Here is a 20,070-nt window from a genome sequence, read left to right as displayed (position 1 = left end):
ACAAAGAGTGGCCCCAGGCTTGGAAAGGAAGTCAGTATCCTGAAGGATTCTTTTGCTGAGTGGTTTTCAGCAAAAGGGGAAACAGGTCTGTAGTAGGCAGCCCATGGATTACCCATCAGATGTAGAGCAGATTCTTCCAGTATCTACCCTCATGTATCCCTTCCTTTTGGACATGTGTCTCTTCCCTCTCAAGTCATCCTTTACATTTTCCTATGTAAACACTGCTGAGGTTTTTCCCTTTTTCAGTTCACTCTTAGCATAAAACTTGAAAAGGCTTTTGTGTATAAGGATAGATATCTTTGAATAGTATTGTCAAAGATTTGACAGCCTCTCTTTTAAAAGAGAAACCAAGGTGGTAAGCCTCATTTTTCATATACGCGGCTCAATTTTCTTTCAGGACCTTGGCTAGCATCTGCTTAAAACCCCTCCAACTTGCCAGTGAATTATCTAACAACCACAATCACTAGAAAAATGACTTAGATGTAATTTTGTGGTAAATTTGACCAAGAGAATTTGGAGTCTTATTTTCATGGGGCAAGTTTCTTCATCCCAGCTTTCCATTCCTTTGTTATTCAACGTGTGGTGTGGGACCAGCAGCAGCATCGCCTTGGTGCCTGTCGAATCTCAGGCCCCATTCCAAACCCACTGAATCAGAATCCACAGCTTATGATTTCTAGATTTCCAGCATAGTAATCAACAGTCTGGTGGCTAGAGGAAAAGCAATGATTGCTATATTTTATGATCCCCAAACCAAGACGTGTGATCTGACAATGGGGAAAATGATTTAATGTGGCCACCATTTTCAAAAATCTTGACCCTGTGTTTGATGCCCCCCATCCTACCCTACCCAGGACCCTGTGCACGTTGGTGCTGGGCCAGGTGTGCCTGTCCTGCTTATTAAGAATAGGATGTAAAACAAATGCCCAGGCAGAGGTTGGCCTTTGCTTTCTCCAGCACTTTGTTTTATTACCAACACTTGCAGTAACAAATGCCCCTTTAAAGATGTGTTACTTTCCATCCATAATTCCCCACTTTGGCCACTCAGAGATTTTAAGGGGCTTGGAATATCTTCAGTGCTAAAACAGATCTGAACACTAACAAATGCCATCTTGCTCCGGTGTTCCAGGGCACGTAGGGGCGCCACTTCCCTGCAATCATATCAAGCTCGTTGATGTTGAGGAACTGAACTACTGGGCCTGCAAAGGAGAGGGAGAGGTAAACAAGGATTTAGCCATTCATGCCTGTGGCTGCTACATGTAGTGAGTAAAAACAAGAACAGTAGGGATGGAATGATTTTCCTTTTGCCTTGTGTATAAAGTCATTTTAAATTACTGATTAATTTGACTCAGCTCAACTCAGCATCTCCTCTCCTGTTTATGAGGCAACCAAGAGCTAGTGCTGGGACTGAGCTGGTCTAAATAAAGATTTGGAATTCCCAGATTTTTAAATTAATTAATTAATTTATTATTATTATTATTATTATTATTATTTGAGATGGAGTCTCGCTCTATCTCCCAGGCTGGAGTACAGTAGTGTGATCTCTGCTCACTGCAACCTCTGCCTCCCAGGTTCACACCATTCTCCTGCCTCAGCCTCCCAAGTAGCTGGGACTACAGGTGCCCGCCCCCACACCTGGCTAATTTTTTTTGTATTTTTAGTAGAGATGGGGTTTCACTGTGTTAGACAGGATGGTCTCGATCTCCTGACTTCATGATCCGCCCACCTCGGCCTCCCAAAGTGCTGGGATTACAGGCGTGAGCCACCATGCCTGGCCCTTAATTAATTAAATTTTTAATAGAGTCAAGGCCTTGCTCTGCCACCCAGGCTGGAGTGCAGTGGCGTGATTATAGTCCACTGAACTCGAGACCATAGCCTCGAACTCCTGGGCTCAAGCAATTCTCCTGCTTCAGCCTCTCAAGTAGCTAGGACCACAGGCATGTGTCACCTTGCCAAGATAACTTTTTATTTTTTTTTTAGAGATTGGGTCTTGCTGTGTTGCCCAGGCTGATCTTAAACTCCTGGCCTCAAGCAATCCTTCCTGCCTCGGCTTCCCAAAGCACCGGGATTACAGGTGCTAGCCATCATGCCCAGCCCCAAATTTTGTAAAAATTCATTTTTTCCCCTAACTGTGTCATGGCCTGCTGCTGTGTGATCTGTCCCAGCAGAAACATGATCCTTTACAAATACGCCAGATGGAGTAGATAGAGCTGGCCTGTACTTGTTCATTCCATGGGAGTAAGTGGGAATGATTGCCTGCTAATGGAGCAGGGGGCTGAAGCATCCCTGGTAGAATCAGCCAGCCATCAATATCTGTGATGAGTCCCCATCAAGTGTCACAGAGTAGCATGTGGCCAAGGCCAGAGGGCTCCTGAGGGAGAAGAGATGACAAAGGCCTAGGGTGGCCAGGGCAGGGGGGAAAGATGGGGAGGATGTTGCTTGACAGAAGGCAGGAGACAGTTCAGATGGCTGCTGGCTGTTCCTTGTCCTCTGTTTCCATCCCTGCCATATCCACAGCGGCTTTCCTGATGGGTAGTGCACCTTATCTCCGTATGCCTGGTGACAGCTTCCCGTCTCCTGATTCCTCATGATGTGGCTGAGAGAAGCCATGGTTTTTGTCCCATAGATATGTGTGAGAGGACCAAATGTGTTCAAAGGCTACTTGAAAGATCCAGACAGGACGAAGGAGGCCCTGGACAGCGATGGCTGGCTTCACACTGGAGACATCGGAAAATGGCTGCCGGTGTGTACGTTTGGAACCACGGAGCTCCAAACATTTTGGCAGTGGGAGGGTGTGTGGTCCGGGTCACTGAGGCAGGAGTCTTCTCCAAATCCCCCCTGACAATGAGTCATTCAGGAGCACCTCTGGGGCCTGGGGGGAGGCTCTTCCTTCCCTGAGCCCCAGAGCGTCTTCCTCTTCTCACTCCGTCTCATGAAGGTGATGAGGGACCTGTGCAGGTGGGTGTGGCTGAGGTCTTGGAGACTGAATTCCTATCCTTAATGGTTTCCAGAAAGACATCTGACAGTGTGTGGAATCTGATGTGAAGTAGGAGGAACAGGGGGTACATGTCTCTAGGACGTCTGAGAAGGGCAAGGCCTGCAAGCCCTCCAATGCTGGCCCGCAGCCAAAAGGTGGCACTGAGTGAAGGGGAAAGCTTGGAGACAGGCGGGAGAATGCCTTAGTTCCTGTGGCTTTGCCAGCAGTTGCTCATGTAACCTTGAGCAGAGCCTCATCCCCGTCTGTGGCTTCACCTTCACTCACTTATAGAACAGGAGAACAAGCCTTCATAGCATTCCTTGCCCATGGCCCCCAGCTTTTAGCCAAAACCACTTTGCCTCATTCTCTCATTTTTAAAATAGGGATCATAACGTTGCTTACCTCTGAAGTTATTGTTGTGTTGTGCAAGATCTGGACTTTATCCTTTATTATTTATTTATGAAATGGAGTCTCGTTCTGTCACCCAGACTGGAGTGCAGTGACGAGATCTTGGCTCACTGCAACCTCCACCTCCCAGGTTCAAGCGATTCTCCTGCCTCAGCCTCCCCAGCAGCTGGGACTACAGGTGCCCGCCATCCCATCTGGCTAACTTTTTTGTATTTTTAATAGAAACAGGGTTTCAACACGTTGGCCAGGCTGATCTCAAACCCCTGACCTCAACTGATCTGCCCATCTCGGCTTCCCAAAGTGCTGGGATTACAGGCATGAGCCACTGCACTCAGCCTGGATTTTATCCTTTAAAAATGTTTTAATAAAAGAAAGAAAAATAAAGTTATTTTTGTGAGGAACAAATGAGATTATGCCTGCAAAGCACTTAGCACAGTACCGGGCACATAGGAGATGCTTAGATGAATGCTTTCACCAGAAAACGGCTGTCACTGACACTGAGCACTCTTGCCTGGAGCAGCCCACCCCAGGAAACTCTCCTGTGTCTTTGGGAAGTGCTAAGGTTTGGGTGGACATTTTGAGGTGTTGAGTTAATGAGGCACGTGAATGATGTTGAGCCCAAGGCGGGCTGAGTGGGCTGGTAAATGGATCTGCCCCTGCTTGGGCCTGTGTACTTCCCTTTGAGAAACCCTCATGCCTGCCCCAGACAAAGATGTATCTCCAGTGAGTGCCCTGGCCCAGGGACTCTGTTTAGGGGAGATATACATGATTAGACAGTTCCCAACCCAATGTGATGGGCATGAGCTGGGGGCACACTGGGGGCACACTTACCTCGGGAGAGGCAGAGGAGGACAGGCACCTACTGCATCCAAGTATTAGGATATGAGTCATGTTCCAAGAGGTGGGAGTGGGAAGGACAATCAGGGCATGATAGTAATATATGCTGAGTAGAGGCACTAGACATGGGAAGCAGCTAATTCCAACTGAAGACCCATAGGTGTGGGAGAGAGAGGCTAGAGAGGTCAGCAGGTCCTGAACATCTGCAGAAGGTGGATTGTCCTGTCGGCTTAGGGAGCTTAGGCTTCAAGCCCCCTCACTTGCATCAGCCCCTTCCAAGGCCCTGCACTTCATTTTACCTGGTTTTTCTTAAAAAGGGCCCTCAATATTGTAAAAGCTTGAAGTCTCACAAATCTCTGGATCTGCTGCTGATGCCCTGTAACTTGAATGAAACCATTCACCATTTAGGGGGTAATATGAAGCAAATAAATGAATTCGTGTAAAGCACTTAGTGTTGTGCTTGAGCACAGGGCCTAAAGTTGCAGGCAGGTAGTCTGTGAGAGTCCATTTTTTAAATTATTATTTTTAAATGATTTTTGAAATTTAATTAAAATTTATTGCAGCTATTGAGATACTTATTTTTCTATATTTCTCATGTAAAGCAAATCATGCATTCTTGACATAATTCAATTCAACTTAATCATGATGTGACTTTTTAAATAATATTTTTCCTAAAAATTGTGTTTGACCTTTCCATTTATATTCACAAATGAGATTGATCTGTAATTTTCCTTTTATATACAACCCTATTATGGTTTTGTTGTCAGCTTATTGAATGAGTTGGTAAGTGGGTTTTTTCTCCATTTTTTTGGAAGAGTATGTTCAAGCTTTGAATGATTCATTCTTGAAATTTAGGTAGAAATCATCTATAAAGACATTTGTGCTTTTAAAAACGTTATTTTGAAATCATGTTAAATAGATCAAGGAATAAGCATAGTCTTCTGGTCCAGAAGGATCGGGATTCAATCCTGGTTCCCCAACTTCTAGCTGTGTGGCTTTGGAGGAGTTAACTAAGCTTTCTGATCCTCATTTTCCTCATCTGTGAAACAGAGGTGACAACACCCAGCTAATGGACCATGAGGACCAAATAAGCTGGGGTAGGGAAAGTGCCTGATGTCTAGCCTGGGTTTTGGGCAAAACAGAGTCTGCTCATTTTTCTCTTTTGGAGAGATTGCTCTGGCACTGGCAGATCAAGAAGATGGAGTGGAGACAGAGTGTGTGCAGAAGTCCAGTCAGAAAGTGGTTTTGCTGGGAGGAGGTGGTGGATATGAGATGGATTTGTGAGCAAGGACAGGTGAGCCTGACCACTGGAGATCCCAGGAGAGGCAAACAACAAGGTCATCTCCAGGTTTGGGGTTTGGAGGCTGGGGCAGGCTTGAGAAGCTTGGTCGTGAGTTTCATATAGGAGCATGTTACATCCTCTGAGACAAACAGCCTAGTTTTTGAAGCATTCCAAGGGTATTTGGGTTCTGGATCTGGAGCTCAGTGAAGAGCTGGAAGCTTGAACTGACTTGGGAGAGACCAATGAAGAGAAAACGGTGGTTACTCCAAGGTGCATTGTCAGTGGCGGTGAGGGGAAAGAGGCCCATGTAATCACCTTGGAAGCTCAGAAAGGTCGAGGAGAGTCAGGGAGGTGAGGACGGGTCCTGGAGGCCAGTGGCATCAGCACTCCCTGTCCAAGGAGGTGACCTGCCTGCTGCAGAAGTCCTACAGGGGCCTGGGCTCCTAGTGCCATGTGGCATGTCAGGTAGGAGTCACAGGGGCTCTGTCAGGTCTGTGCTATATGCCAGGGGATGCAGAGGCTGCTCTTTAGGGGTGGAGACAGTAGCTGGGCAAGAGACTTGAGTGTGGTCTAAGGGAGTGAACCAAAGATGCTGGTGAGAAAAAGGGCACCTGGAACAAGGGTGTGTGCAAGAGGGGTGCCCTGATGGAAGGGTGGTGGGCCTCCAAGAAGGAGGAGGTGAGGATACCTGCTGCTAGGCATGAGGGTGGCAGTGGTGGGAGGACTGTGTGGGGGGCTAACTGCTGAGGGGAAAGGACAGTGGATGCTCACGGCCCAGCAGAACTTGGATGCCATCAACCTGCGGTGTACAGTGGTTCTCTCCAGGAGCCCTGCAGCTCCCTAAGAGCAGACACAACAGATGGAAAAGAAATCGGGGTGGGGTCTGCAGGGTGGGGTAGGGCAGGGAGTTACGGCACTGAGGAGCAAAGGTTCAGGCTTGAGAGTGCCATGTTCTTATAAAGCTGTTTGTCCAACTCTACAGGCAGGAACTCTTAAAATTATTGATCGGAAAAAGCATATATTTAAACTTGCTCAGGGAGAATATGTTGCACCCGAGAAGATTGAGAACATCTACATCCGGAGCCAACCTGTGGCGCAAATCTATGTCCATGGGGACAGCTTAAAGGTGAGGCCCCTAGGCTTCAGCCCTCCCACATATCCTGGGCATGCTGAAAAACCCAGATTAAACATTAACCTCCAATCAGACACCAGGATTCTCCTCTGCATTTTAAAACATGAGAGAAAACTCCTTTTTAAAGGAGAAATCTTACTTATAGTTTGTTGAAATGTAATTAGGTCAAGTAAATTGTCTGAAGTAGTACTAATGAACATTCCTATTCCTTTTCACTTATGCTCTACTTACTTCCAAGGATTTTTGAGATAAAATACTAGAGCAAGATTCAGGGTTTCTACTGTTTTTATTTTTATTTTAAAAATTATTATTACTATTATTATTATTGAGACAGGGTCTCGCTCTTTCACCCAGGCTGGAGTACAGTGGCAGAATCATGGCTCACTGCAGCCTCAATCTCCCTCCTGGGCTCTAGCCATCTTCCCACCTCATCCCCTTCCCCCTCCCTCCCCATCCCCAATAGCTGGGACTACAGGTGCACACCACCATGCCCAGCTATTTTTTTTTTTAATTTTTAGTAGAGACAAGGTCTTACTATGTTTTGCCCAGGCTAGTCTCGAACTCCTGAGCTCGAGTGATTCTCCTCCTGCCTCAGCCTCCCAGAGTGCTGGGATTAGAGGTATGAGCCATCACACCTGGCCTGTTTTGATTTTTTTAATATGCAAATGAACTTTACAAATTAATGAGTACTGCAAAAAAATGTACTAATGGTACTAATACTAATATAGGTTACTAGGATTCAGTTATTTGGAGGAATTTTATACTTATTTTCCTTTCAATATTATTTAGATTTAAAGTCAGAAAGATCATGAGTATATTCTATGATATCTAAGATATCAAATATATTCACTCTGTCACCCAGGCTGGAATGCAGTGGCACAATCTCGGCTCACTGCAGCCTCTACCCCCAGGGTTCAAGTGATTCCCTAGCCTCAGACTCCCGAGTAGCTGGGACTACAGGTGCCCACCACCACGCCTGGATAATTTTTTTTTTTTTTTTTTTAGTAGAGACAGGGTTTCACCACGTTGGCCAGGCTGGTCTTGAACTCCTGACCTCAAGTGTTGTGCCTGCCTCAGCCTCCCAAAATGCTGGGATTACAGGCATAAGCCACCATGCCCTGCCTGATATCAAATATATTCTGTACTATCATTGCATTTCTATAAATATTATGAAATTATTTTCGAAGACATGCTTTAAAAATCAAAATGGGCCTGGCATGGTGGTTCACGCCTGTAATCCCAACACTTTGGGAGACCGAGGCAGGAGGATCACTTGAGCCCAGAAGTTCAAGACCAGCCTGGGCAACATGGTAAAACCCTATCTCTACAAAAAATACAAAAATTAGCTACATGTGGTGGCATGCACCTGTAGTCCCAGCTACTCGGGAGGTTGAGATGGGAGGATCACTTGGGCTCAGGAGGTCAAGGCTGCAGTGAGCCATGGTTATACCACTGAACTCCTGCCTAGGCAACAGAGTGAAACCTTGTCTCAAAAGAAAAAAATAAACAAAATGAAGAAGTCTTTCATGAATGAAGATCGTATTAATGAAACCATTTCAACGTGGTTTGGTAATCCTGGGAAACATTTTGGTTCAGAGAATTTGGATCAGAGAGTTGTTTGCTCAGCCTCCTAAAAATGTGCTGATTTGAGATTGGCATGAGAATCAAAGGTGCATATCAGTCTAACTTTACTGATTCTTAGTGTCCTTATTTTTTCATATAAAACTAGGGGAATATGTCAGAAAATGGATGGTATGATATATTGGCAGAAAGATTTCATGACATCAACAAATGTTTTATAAACATATACTTAGTTTTTGAAAAAGGTGGAGTCTGAGAATTTTAATGCTGGACCACAAATAACCACTTTAAATGCATTTGTCATGACTGTGTTCTCCTTTGGTGAGCACTACAGGCCTTTTTGGTAGGCATTGTTGTGCCTGACCCTGAAGTTATGCCCTCCTGGGCCCAGAAGAGAGGAATTGAAGGAACATATGCAGATCTCTGCACAAATAAGGTTGGTATCTTGGGGCTGTCTCCTGAAAGGTTACTGAATGTTTTATGATTCCACATAATGAGAAGACAGAAAAGTTGTAGACCAGTGAAATTCGAGCTCGTATGAAATTTCTAACATTACTTTATATATAGTGGGGATTCTAAACCAGAGATTTGTCTTTTTGTTACTGAAGAAACTCATATTTCTTCTTAGAAAGATTGACAAATGTTTGGATTTTAAGCCAGGAGACATCACAGAAAGCTTATCCAGCCCTGTTGCTTTGTGGCTTAGAGGAGAGTCCAGGGAGGGTGGTAACTTGCCCAAGGTCACACAGCTGGTTAGCAGCAGAGTCAGATGTGAGCATAGGCTTTCTGACTCACCTGCCATGCTCCTTCAGATGTAAGGTGGATTTTGTATCTGCTGGGTGTAGACAGCTAGTCATGGAATAGAAAAAGTAGCACAATTCTTCCTGCTTAGAGCATTAGCTACTCACACCTTCCTGAAACCTTCTAATGGCACATCTAGAACTCTGTGGAGGAGGTCGCCGTGCTGTGACTCAGTGTAGCCCCTTGAGTCACATGGTCCATTTCTTAGTAGTAGCCATAGGCCCTCCCTCTCCTACTGGACCCTGGGCCCTGGGCTCATCTAGGGGTAGCAAGACTCACCAGGCTGACCAAAAGCCTGCTTTAAAAAAAAAATTGAGTGGTCCCTTAGTCCATTCATGGTCACTCCTTTGGCCATTTCAGGTACTTACTTGCCAGATGAGAGGTGGTAATTGGAGTGTTGCCAGGGAGTATCAGCCTCAGTTGCAGGCTGTGGGTTAGCACATGTTGGCACAATCATCAGTTGCACTTTACCCAAAAGTGTTGTTTCCTCTACCTCCATTTTGAAATGTGTTCTTGTCTTGTAATTTTTCTCATATGGTTTGATTCAGGATCTGAAGAAAGCCATTTTGGAAGATATGGTGAGGTTAGGAAAAGAAAGTGGACTCCATTCTTTTGAGCAGGTAACTGTTACCTTCCCCATACTCGTTACAACCCTTTAGGCAGTGATGAAAATTAAATTAACCCATGGTGACCCTGACCTAGATTCCTGACTTTTCATGGTGTGGCCCGCCAGCAGGCTATGTACCAATGGACCCCTGAAGGCCTGTTCCAAGCTGCCTCCTGAACCAAAATAGGTCACATGTCAAAAGAGATTGCACCCATCCTTATAATTACAAACTTTCCTAAGGCTGAAATAATACCCTAGCTGTCACTAGTAAATCATGTGTACATGATCTGTCTTCCAAGCTTCCTGCATTACCGAAGACGACAGTCCTATCTTATTTTTATTTTTGTGGGGACCATCTTCTTCGCTTCAGCAGACAAGTTTACTTGTTAGGAGGACACTGGAAAGATTGGTCTCCTCGGGCCAGTGATCTGTCAGCCCAGCATGCCCTCTGTAAAGAGGAGGAAACAGAATGCTTTGGGAGAGGACACAGCAGTCCTCCAAGACTTTTTTTTTTTCTGCAAGGTTGGGTTCTTACTGTAATTGAGCTCATAAGCATACTTACTCTGACTTACATATACCATTTATACATCCTCTTTTGTCAAAAATTCAAAGAGAAAAATGCTTCAAATGGAAAAATATTAATATACTGATTTTTAAAATTTCCTTATATTTAAAATAATTGTTTTTCATAAGATAAACATTTCATTAAAATAATTGTTTTTCATACAAGTTTGTTACCCAAAATTTAGTGACAGGGGTCTTCAAGTTTGACAAGAATCTTTAAATTTTGTATGTTTGCTTAATAACCTAAAAACATTTAAAACCAGTTTAAAATATAAAACTCTTATAGTGCTTTAATTTGCAATTAAAAAAACATTTTCATGGATTAAAATTTTTATTTTTTAGTTTCAAACTATGGAAATCTAAGCATAGTTTCAGGGTCCAAAAATACTGTTTTTCTTTAAGAATAGATCTTTACATTAATCCATTTTGAGAAACACTGCTTTACCCTCAACTGTCAGTATGTTTTAGGGCAATTTAGGCCGGGTAAATAAATATTTTTTAAAAGTATGGAATCTGAGGCATTCAGGCAAGTTACATTTATCTTTCTAAAAGAAAAAGGCCAATTTTGGCATATGAACTGACTTCATTGCCCTTCCTCAGTGGGGAGTTGTGTGATGGGATCCTCTGTGATCATGTAGACCAGAGACCACAAATGAGTGGTCGTAGGCCTGGCTGGTCTGGGCCTACGTGGATTTGAAGGGCTGGCTGCAGCCTAAGCTGCAGTTCCCGCAGACATCCTGGTGCATTCACAAGGCCTTCACGCCCCCTGCTGGTGTTTGGATGCGGGACCTGTCCCAGGGCACACAGAGTATCATGACACCCAGATTCCTCTTCATGGAAAAAAATACCAACTCTTAAGATTATGCTTAAAAGAGACCTTTAGTTAAGTTTCCAGTGTTAACCATTGCTCTGGTTAGAGCTTTCACTGAGAGGAGACGAGTTCTTGACTTTCCACATGCCTTTCGCAGAGTTTCTGCTCTAATAATCTGCCCTCACCATGGTAACCTCAAATACACAGAAGCCATGTGGGATCTCAGAGGCCTTTAGTTTTATTGCCAAGGCTGTCGCCTTTTGATTTTCTCTGTTCTCATTCTCCTCTTTGTTGGTCTATGACATCCTCCTTACCATAGCCAGTGTGTGCCCTCAGCTGACCACAGGAAAGCAAAAACCAGGCCTCATGCCTGAGGAGGGTGTGCTCTCAGTTGTGATCCAAAGCTCAACATAAATTATTTCAGTTAATCCATAATCCATTGTCAGCTTGTCCTTTTCCCTCTTCCTCAAAAATAATGGCCAATTAAGGCATAACTCTAATTAAACACACACATACACACACAAATAACGAATTCAAGTTCAATATCCAAAGTTTAAGTCATTCAACAAAAGCTTTAGGAGTTCAGACTTACTGGACTTGGTTGATCTGAATTAAACCTTGAATTAGAAAAACAAATGATGTAATTTAATTTCCAAGAACAGACAATTCCTAGAACTAGGCCAACCATTATTAATTTATGGAGATCTTTGGAAGATATATTTTAATGAGTAGATGGCTGGGCAGTATTTGAGCATACTTAACCATGATTTAACCATTTGTTTGACATTTATATGCCTTATTAATTTGCATAGGCAATACAATGTGAACTTTGACACTTGATAGATTTTTCAATTTCTGACTAATTAAGCACTCACTAAAAATATTTTATTGTATCTCCTTTCATTGAAATGAATACTTACCTAACCAATTTGCCTTTAAATAAGAAAATGAGCATTTCCCTAACTCATGTAATTGTTTTTTTTTTACTTTATCTCTCCTGTTCTAAATTATTCACTCTGTGTTTATTATCTACAAGCAATATTGTGTTAAAGGATTTCATTAAGACCACTGAAAAACTTAAAATACTATGTCTCTAAAATTATGAAGTTTGTGCTTTTATGAGTTGGCATAAATGGACAATTTTGAGGAATTTTATTCCAAGGCCATATTTAAATGTTACAGTATTTCTGAATTATTTTTAAAAATCCTGTAGCATCTCTTTTCAGTGAAAAGAGTATGGTTTCAGGAAGGGAAGCTAACATTAGGCATCTCCCTTTTTCTTTTCCCAACAAAAACTTTGCTAATTAAAAAATGGAAATTCCAGTTTCATGAAGTGTGTGGCATAAAGAGAGAATAAGGACTCTCATACCTTTTTTTAAAAAGTTCACAATTGGACAGTTTGGCTTTAGGAGAAAATAATTATTATAAAAAATGAACATATGCTTTTATCATTGATTCACTTCTAAAAAAAACTATAGGTTTGCGGCCCATAGTTAAAGTCAGTGTCAGTTAAACAACTGGCTGACTCATTTTTTTCCACTTACTGCCTATATTTTTTAGTCACTCAAGCAGGTTGTATAGGTATTTTCATAGAAGGATTTAAATAGTCCAAGGGCCGTAGGTCAGACCAGACCAGGGACTGGCAGCCTAGCAGCAGTGCCGCTCCGACCTGCTCACTAAGGGACTGAAAGGTGAGCCCAGAGCAGGCTGTCATATTTCTTGGGCTTCTGCAAGGCTGTATTTAATGATATAGCCTCTTCTCAGGCAGAACTATTTTGTAGACAGCCACATAGAGCTGCAGATGTCCCACTCAGCCATTTAGGTTTGGGGAGGTAGCTGGATTGGCAATATTCCACATCTACCTGTTGATGCTGTTCTTTCTTCCTAAGATCATAATGTTTTCTTTTACATTTCTACTTAACCATATAAATGACATTATATACCTCTCCTTATGAAATCTATATTTCCAGTACTGTATTTTTTAGTAGTTTCTGCTTGTCACTGCTGGCTTTTCAAAGATACTCACCCCAAGTTCCCATACTGAACATAGACTCTTGTCCCAATTATACAATGTTCTCCACATGCTGTTAGGAATGCAGACAAGCCGAAACCCAGGCTACAACACTGAGAAATTATATCTTGGCATTTGTATCTCCTTTTTAAAAGCATATTATTAATTTTAATAACAAAAGAAAGTGGATAGATGGTTTGCACTTACCGGAAGTCTTCATGTGATAGTGCTTCTACAGAAAGAAATTTTTTTTGAAAAGTTAAGGATATTAGTACTGTCAATTTTTTAGTTTTTCATTTTGACAGTAAAGGTTAGTTACTACTGCATTAAATCCCTGTAACTAAGATTAAATTTTATTTTGATTGTGTTAATGTTTTCTTTAAGCTAATTAATTTTGTCATCAAATGGTGATTTCCAAACTTGTTTAAGTAGAACTTAGATGACATCTTATATAAAAATTGAGCATGCACAAAACATAAGAGCAGTGCTACTCAGGTTGGTTTAGGGCTTGAGTCAGAGCTTCTACACACACACTTTTCCTCCTAAGCACCTCACCTCATCTTCCCACCCTTCTCCATTTCCTTTCTACCCTTACCTATCTAAACCCCACTTCTACACCATCCCCAGCAGTGGCCTCTGCAGATCACCTAGTTCTCAGTGCACTATGGTTTAAAAACGTCTCCCTTGGGACCTGTTTCCAATAAATATTGGGTCTCCTAGGATGGTTTATGTTTTGTAACAACAAATTAGGAAAAAAGTATATTCTATAGGGTACAAAGAACAGCAGCCCTATTCCTTATTGAACCTGTGCTTCTTTGAATGTCAAGCATACTGAGAGAGTTTTCAAACAAAACCCTTTTTACAATAACCATATCTGATTTTGAAACACTTGATCATACACATCTTTAGCCAAAATTTCCAGCTATTTAAGATGATACCTATCTTTAGCCATAGATGATACCATAAAGATGATGCCCATCTTTAGGCAAGATTTCCAGCTATTTAAATTGGATATCCTAGAAATCCCCTCAAAAACAATCTTCCCATTTCTCTTGGAGAGATTTTTCCAAAATGTGTATTCAGCCATGCCATTGCCCTAACTAAAAACCTTCAGTATCTTACTATCGTATTTGGAATAAAATTTGAGCTCCTCCATAAACTGGCTCATCTACCACTTTAGCTTCATCCCTCACACTCTTTGCCTCTTATTTTATGTAACAAGAAACCACTTAGAGTTCCCTTTTCACACTCTGACATTTCTCACTCCCATGGCTTTGTTTTGGTGTTGCCTCTGCCTATAATGCCCTTCTCCACCCACTTTTCCCCGTTTGCTGGTTAACTATAACCCATTATTTAACATCCGTCTGATTTGGGAAGTCTTCCCTGACTGTCTCTCCCTCTCCCCTCCTATGCCTGAGATGGGTGCCCTTTATCTCATGCATACCATACTGATAATTGCCCAGTGTTTCTCTGTCTCCACTACTGGACGTGAATGTGCGCTCCCTAAGGGCAGAGGCATTCATGATTCCTTTGTATCCTCAGTGCCTGGCATAGAGTAAGCAACTAATTCATTTCTGTTGACTGGCTAAATGAATGAATAGGAAGGAAAAAAGTTGGCTTTTAGATACGTAAAATAGGCTGAAATGTTCTCAACATAATTTTGACTTAGCATAATGTCTGTATGTCAATATATCTACTCTCATGTGCCTGTTTGCTTTTTACCATGTATACTATAAATACTGTGTTCTATTCCTGTTAAAGATGTATTCTGCATTTGGTTTTTAGGTTAAAGCCATTCACATCCATTCTGACATGTTCTCAGTTCAAAATGGCTTGTTGACACCAACACTAAAAGCTAAGAGACCTGAGCTGAGAGAGTACTTCAAAAAACAGATAGAAGAGCTTTACTCAATCTCCATGTGAAGTTCAAGGAAAGTTCTTCTCAGTATAATGAACTGTGTAGCAATATTATAGTTATTCTTGAAAGTAATGAGTCAAAATGACACAGCTGAAAATGAATAAGCATCTGATTTTATGACTGAGCCTTTTCCTGTCCCAAGAGGTCTTTAACAATATTTTCTCTATCATCAATGAGTATACTTTATTTTTATTATTAAAATGATATTGTGGTGGGCTGCTAAAAATATCACAAATGGCAATGTAAAAATCAAGACATTTTCTCAAGAACTGTGTACCACTAAAAGTAATATATTGTCAATGTTCACAGAAATATTAAACATAAAGGAAAAACATAAGTGATATATTCTACTTAATTATTTGTGAATCAGTAACCAGATGCAGCAAATATCTAGGCAATGTGGACTACCTCATTCAGTAACTGATTGTCAAAATCACAATTAAATCAGACTTCAAAAATTAAAGCTGGGTGTATAGAATCATGCTAAAACAAAACATGATAACTCATAGTCTACGTAACTTCAGAGTCTTTAAACATGACAATCCATATTGTCATATGTGAAAATTTTCTCTCTGATTTTTACTTTCATTCATGAAAAATGAAAATTCAGAAATTCTTTTTTTCCTTTTTGTTTTGAGACAGGGTCTGCTCTGTCACCTAGGCTGGAGTGCAGTGGCTCAATCATGGCTCATTGCAGTCTCCATCTCCTGGGCTCGAGTGATCCTCCTGTCTCACCTCCCAAGTAGCTGAGACTACAGGCACACGCCACCACACCTGGCTAATAGAAATTTTTTTTTTTAGAGATTTTGCTCAGGCTGGTCTCAAACTCCTGAGCTCAAGGGATCCTCCTGCCTTGGCCTCCCTAAGTGCTAGGATTACAGGCATGAGCCATTGTTCCCAGCCAAATTCAGATATTATTAAAACACATGTCATATTTATATAGTAACTTACAAAGACCTTTCAATACATTTTCTCATTTATTAAGCTCATTAAAGTATTCAGGAACTACCTAGAAAAAATATAATGTAAAACTATTCAAGGATAGTGTGTGTATGTTCATGGACTTCTTATTATAATGAATTCTAAAAGACATCTGTTGACTCTACAATGAATGGATCCTTGAGGAAGACTTGGGAGAAGAAACTCAGAGTTATTTCTCAGGGTAGGCAGCGATTAATGTACCTACATTTCTTGCTGGGGTCTTCTAGTCTTCCATTCCCAATGTGCCCATGCTATGCCTGGAAACCCTATATGGTTGTAATTCTGAACAATTTCACTTTTTTTCCAGTAAGAATATCAAGGCAGAAGGTGGGAAGGAGGGGACATTATTTCCAGGGAAAATAGTTTTTCAACAATACAACTTTGATAAACCTCTTTAAAATGCCCCAAGAAAACTTTTTAAGTCCATAGACAAAGAAATACTGCCTAATGGCATAATTCCATTCCTAAAATCTTTAAGTGTGCCGAAGTTTAACCACTAAAACCTCCTTTCTTGCATTATGTATTTAGATGCACCCTGTATTGGGGTGTCAACAATTTCTTATAATTAAAGTCCAGATACCATGGACAGCAATTAAGTTCCAAGCTATAGATTGTGCCTCTGAAAAAGGCATGGACCCCAGGAAGGTGTTTTTCTTCTGTAGAGACAAGACTCTAAAAGCATATCAACAATCCATATGCAATTTGTGTGTTAATTTAAAATGTATGTGCTCAGTGTTTGTAGTCTAGAAGCTCCTTTCCCTTGGAGGAATGCCAAGCAGTTTGCAAAAATAAATGCTGTTAGTTAAAAACCACATAATCACATGGGCCTACTGAATAAATATGCATCAGTGATTATATACTTATATTTCAGTCTTGTCAAAAGTGAATCACTGTTTCATTTGATGTATTTACCCAGTCTTTTTATCCAGTTTTTCTTGGGCATATTCTCTCTGAAGACCCACTGTTGCACTTCTAAATTTGACAGTTAAGAAATGAGCTAGTTCTATACACACTGATTTTTAAAGGCGTTTCTGAATAAACTAATACTTAAAATGTCCAAAGTCACATCTGTACAGCATTAGATTTTTATATTTAATATATATTTGACGAATTAAAAGTGAAAATTGTTACCTGAACTGGATATTCATACTATTTTAAGGGCAAGTTGCTTACATTTCAATAACAACAAAAAAAGAATCTGTTTCCCATTGTCCTCCTACTCAACTAAAATTCATAGTTGGCTTTAAGCCCAAAAGAATTTTGAACAATGTGACATAAACAAGTAATGTAAAACTTATTTTGTTTTATTTATACTTTATAATAGTTAGATATAACAGATTATGGACAACTTAATATTTCTTCTTTTTGGCTGGGCGCAGTGGCTCATGCCTGTAATCCCAGCACTTTGGGAGGCCGAGGCGGGCAGATCACGAGGTCAGGAGATCGAGACCATCCTGGCTAACACAGTGAAACCCCGTCTCTACTAAAAAAATACAAAAAATTAGCTGGGCGTTGTGGCGGGCGCCTGTAGTCCCAGCTTCTCGGGAGGCTGAGGCAGGAGAATGGCATGAACCTGGGAGGCGGAGCTTGCAGTGAGCCGAGATCCTGCCACTGTACTCCAGCCTGGGCAACAGAACGAGACTCCGTCTCAAAAAAAAAGAAAACAAAAAAACAAAAAAACAAGGTTTCTTCTTTTTGCCACTTAAAAGATCTTATATTTCTAGATTTCCAGGTCTATGTGGAAATCATCACACTTGGGCCAATAAATGGGTTAGTTCAGATGTGCTGAGAAAAGTAAATAGTGTACCCTAAATATCTTGCATGTACATTTATCTATTTCTCTGTTTAATGCCACTTAATTTTGTAAGAAATGAGAAATGAAACCCTATGTATCAGTGGAAAAATCCTTCTTGCTTCAGATTTCCCAACTTTATTCTGGAGGAGAAAAAATCTGTATTTCTCATTAACAGAGATAGAAAAAGGTGATGTACTTATGATGGTCACATTCATATTGGGCATTGGATCTATTTAAGCCTAGAAGTATAACAGATAATCAGTTCCTTAAGTGTAAATATGTTCTTAAATGTTTGGCCTTTTTATCTGTTATTCAAATGTATTAGTAATTCTCATATTTTGCAAACAGATCCTTTTGTGTATATTATAAAATATATACCAAATCTGTTTTTCCTTTTGCTGTGGAAGATGTCTTTATATAATATTGAGACTTCCCTTGCAAATGGGAGACGAGACTCTGGTCAGGTATAGTGTGTAGGCCTAGCCCCATGTGTTAGGAACTCATAAACTCAGAAATCCAAGGATTAAACATTTTATGTCTCCTTCATTTATGCAAGTCATGCTTTCATTCTACATGTAGTTAAAACTACAAGTATGAGAAAAAAATAGAACTTTCCATTGGAATTTTTTCCAATCAGGTAATGTTTTAACAACTTGAAATCAGCACTTAATTTGATTGTATTACCTATCAAAGAACCAATAACCTTTCCTTTTTCTGCAGTAAAGAAAATGAAATATCCTTTATTTTCCAAATGTATGAAGCACAAATGCGATATAGTTATTTAAAATATAAAATACTTTAAAATGAATGTGAAGAATGGGAAAATATATTTTTGCATGAAAACAGACTACTTACAAATGTGCTTAATATCTCAGGAAAAAAAGAATGAATAACCGTATATAAAATTGGTAAACTATAAATTGGCTGTATTTCCTTGCCAGTTTTAATTTTAAGGAAGCATTTACATGAAAAGAAAAAAGGATCCTAGTAGTCTGAATTTCCTCTCAAGTAAAATACTTGCTATGAATTTACAATTAACTGCAATAAGAAGTGGGTTAGCATTCAAGTAAGGTCAATACCCCAAATGAGAAACTCTTCAGTTAGAACACATTAATGGTTGTAACACAGAGGCAGTAGATAAATATTTGAAATGTGAGCATTTCTAAACTTGGTACCAAATGGAAAGGGTTTCATGAGGTGACAGTGGCTTTTAAACATTCATTTGACTGATTATTCTAATTTTCCTTGTTAAATCATTGCAACAGTTGCATGGGGGAGAATGGATATTTTTTGAATAATTGCTTATTCCACTTTCAATTTTTAAAAATTGAGGGGATTAAAATATTACTTTTTAAATATGCATAAAAGTATCTTAACTGTAATTACATTTTCAGTTGCTTTGTTATAATAGCATGCATATTAAATATAAAATGCATTTATGAAAATTTTTGTAAAAAATAAAAGATTTTTCATTTATCAAAGTTGCTTATAATTACTATTTTATATATTTGCATAATATAATACCCTCATGTGAGTGTATTTGGTAATTATCAATCACAGTTACTGCTTATGATAAACATAGTATCAAGCTGCATTACCGATCAGTATACTTTACATCCGTACTCTACGTCCTCTGTTAAAGTTCCACAAACTCCAAGAAATTATGGTCCATCCAGAGAAGAGCTCCTTTGCCCAAGCCTCTGTTGGAATTTTTGCTATTGTCAGATATCTCCTGGATTTAAATCATTTTTATGAATACATAACAAATAACTGTCTTCAAATTTTCCATGATGGTGGCCTTTAAAATATCATTTCCATGTCTTTTACTCATATTCAGAATAATGGATACAATTTCTTAAAATAATGAATTCTGCTGTGTCCAAGATATGCAGATTCTGCCTTCTCCATATGTTTGCTATCATCCATTCCTCCCTATTGTCACAGCTATTAGTGTAGTTTGTGCCACCCTTATCTCTTGTCTGGAATATTACAGTGCTTTCTTAACTAGCCTTCATGTTTCCATTCCAGCATCCTCAAATTTCGCCATCCACATTTCAGCCAGGGCAATCTTTCTAAATTGAAAATCTAGATTGAAAATGCCACTTTCCTGCTTAATAGTCCTTCAGTGACTTCCCATAGTTTCCAGGATAAACTTCAAACTCGCTGGTTCAGCACACAGGGACTAGCATCTCTTCTACTCCCTCCTCCGTGGAGCCTCGGCTCCAATCATACTCATTACTTTTGTAGTTCCCTAAAAGCATCATACTTTCTTGTGCCTACATGCCTTTACACATATAGTCCCTTTCTCCTAGAATGCCCTTTCCTCTAATTCCCCTAACTCCAACCATTCATCTTTTAAAACTCGGAT

At 40.4% G+C, this 20,070-nt stretch overlaps 1 protein-coding gene across 10 annotated transcripts in view; it reads left to right on the top strand.

Moving 5' to 3' along the window:
- Positions 1–19,183, top strand: part of ACSL6 (acyl-CoA synthetase long chain family member 6) — a 61,906-nt gene extending 42,723 nt beyond the window's left edge. For all 10 annotated transcript variants that reach the window (XM_055112622.2, XM_055112623.1, XM_055112621.2 and 7 more), the window contains 6 exons: positions 1,127–1,215; positions 2,624–2,740; positions 6,484–6,627; positions 8,549–8,650; positions 9,564–9,635; positions 14,794–19,183. In XM_055112622.2, coding sequence (XP_054968597.1) covers positions 1,127–1,215; positions 2,624–2,740; positions 6,484–6,627; positions 8,549–8,650; positions 9,564–9,635; positions 14,794–14,931 — 662 coding nt within the window. In that variant the 3' untranslated portion in view covers positions 14,932–19,183. The remainder of the gene's footprint in view (positions 1–1,126; positions 1,216–2,623; positions 2,741–6,483; positions 6,628–8,548; positions 8,651–9,563; positions 9,636–14,793) is intronic.
- The last annotated feature ends 887 nt before the right edge of the window (positions 19,184–20,070 follow it).

Source organism: Pan paniscus, chromosome 4 (genome assembly GCF_029289425.2).
Source record: "Pan paniscus chromosome 4, NHGRI_mPanPan1-v2.0_pri, whole genome shotgun sequence".
Classification (NCBI taxonomy): domain Eukaryota; kingdom Metazoa; phylum Chordata; class Mammalia; order Primates; family Hominidae; genus Pan; species Pan paniscus.
This window is presented reverse-complemented; position numbering and strand designations above follow the sequence as displayed.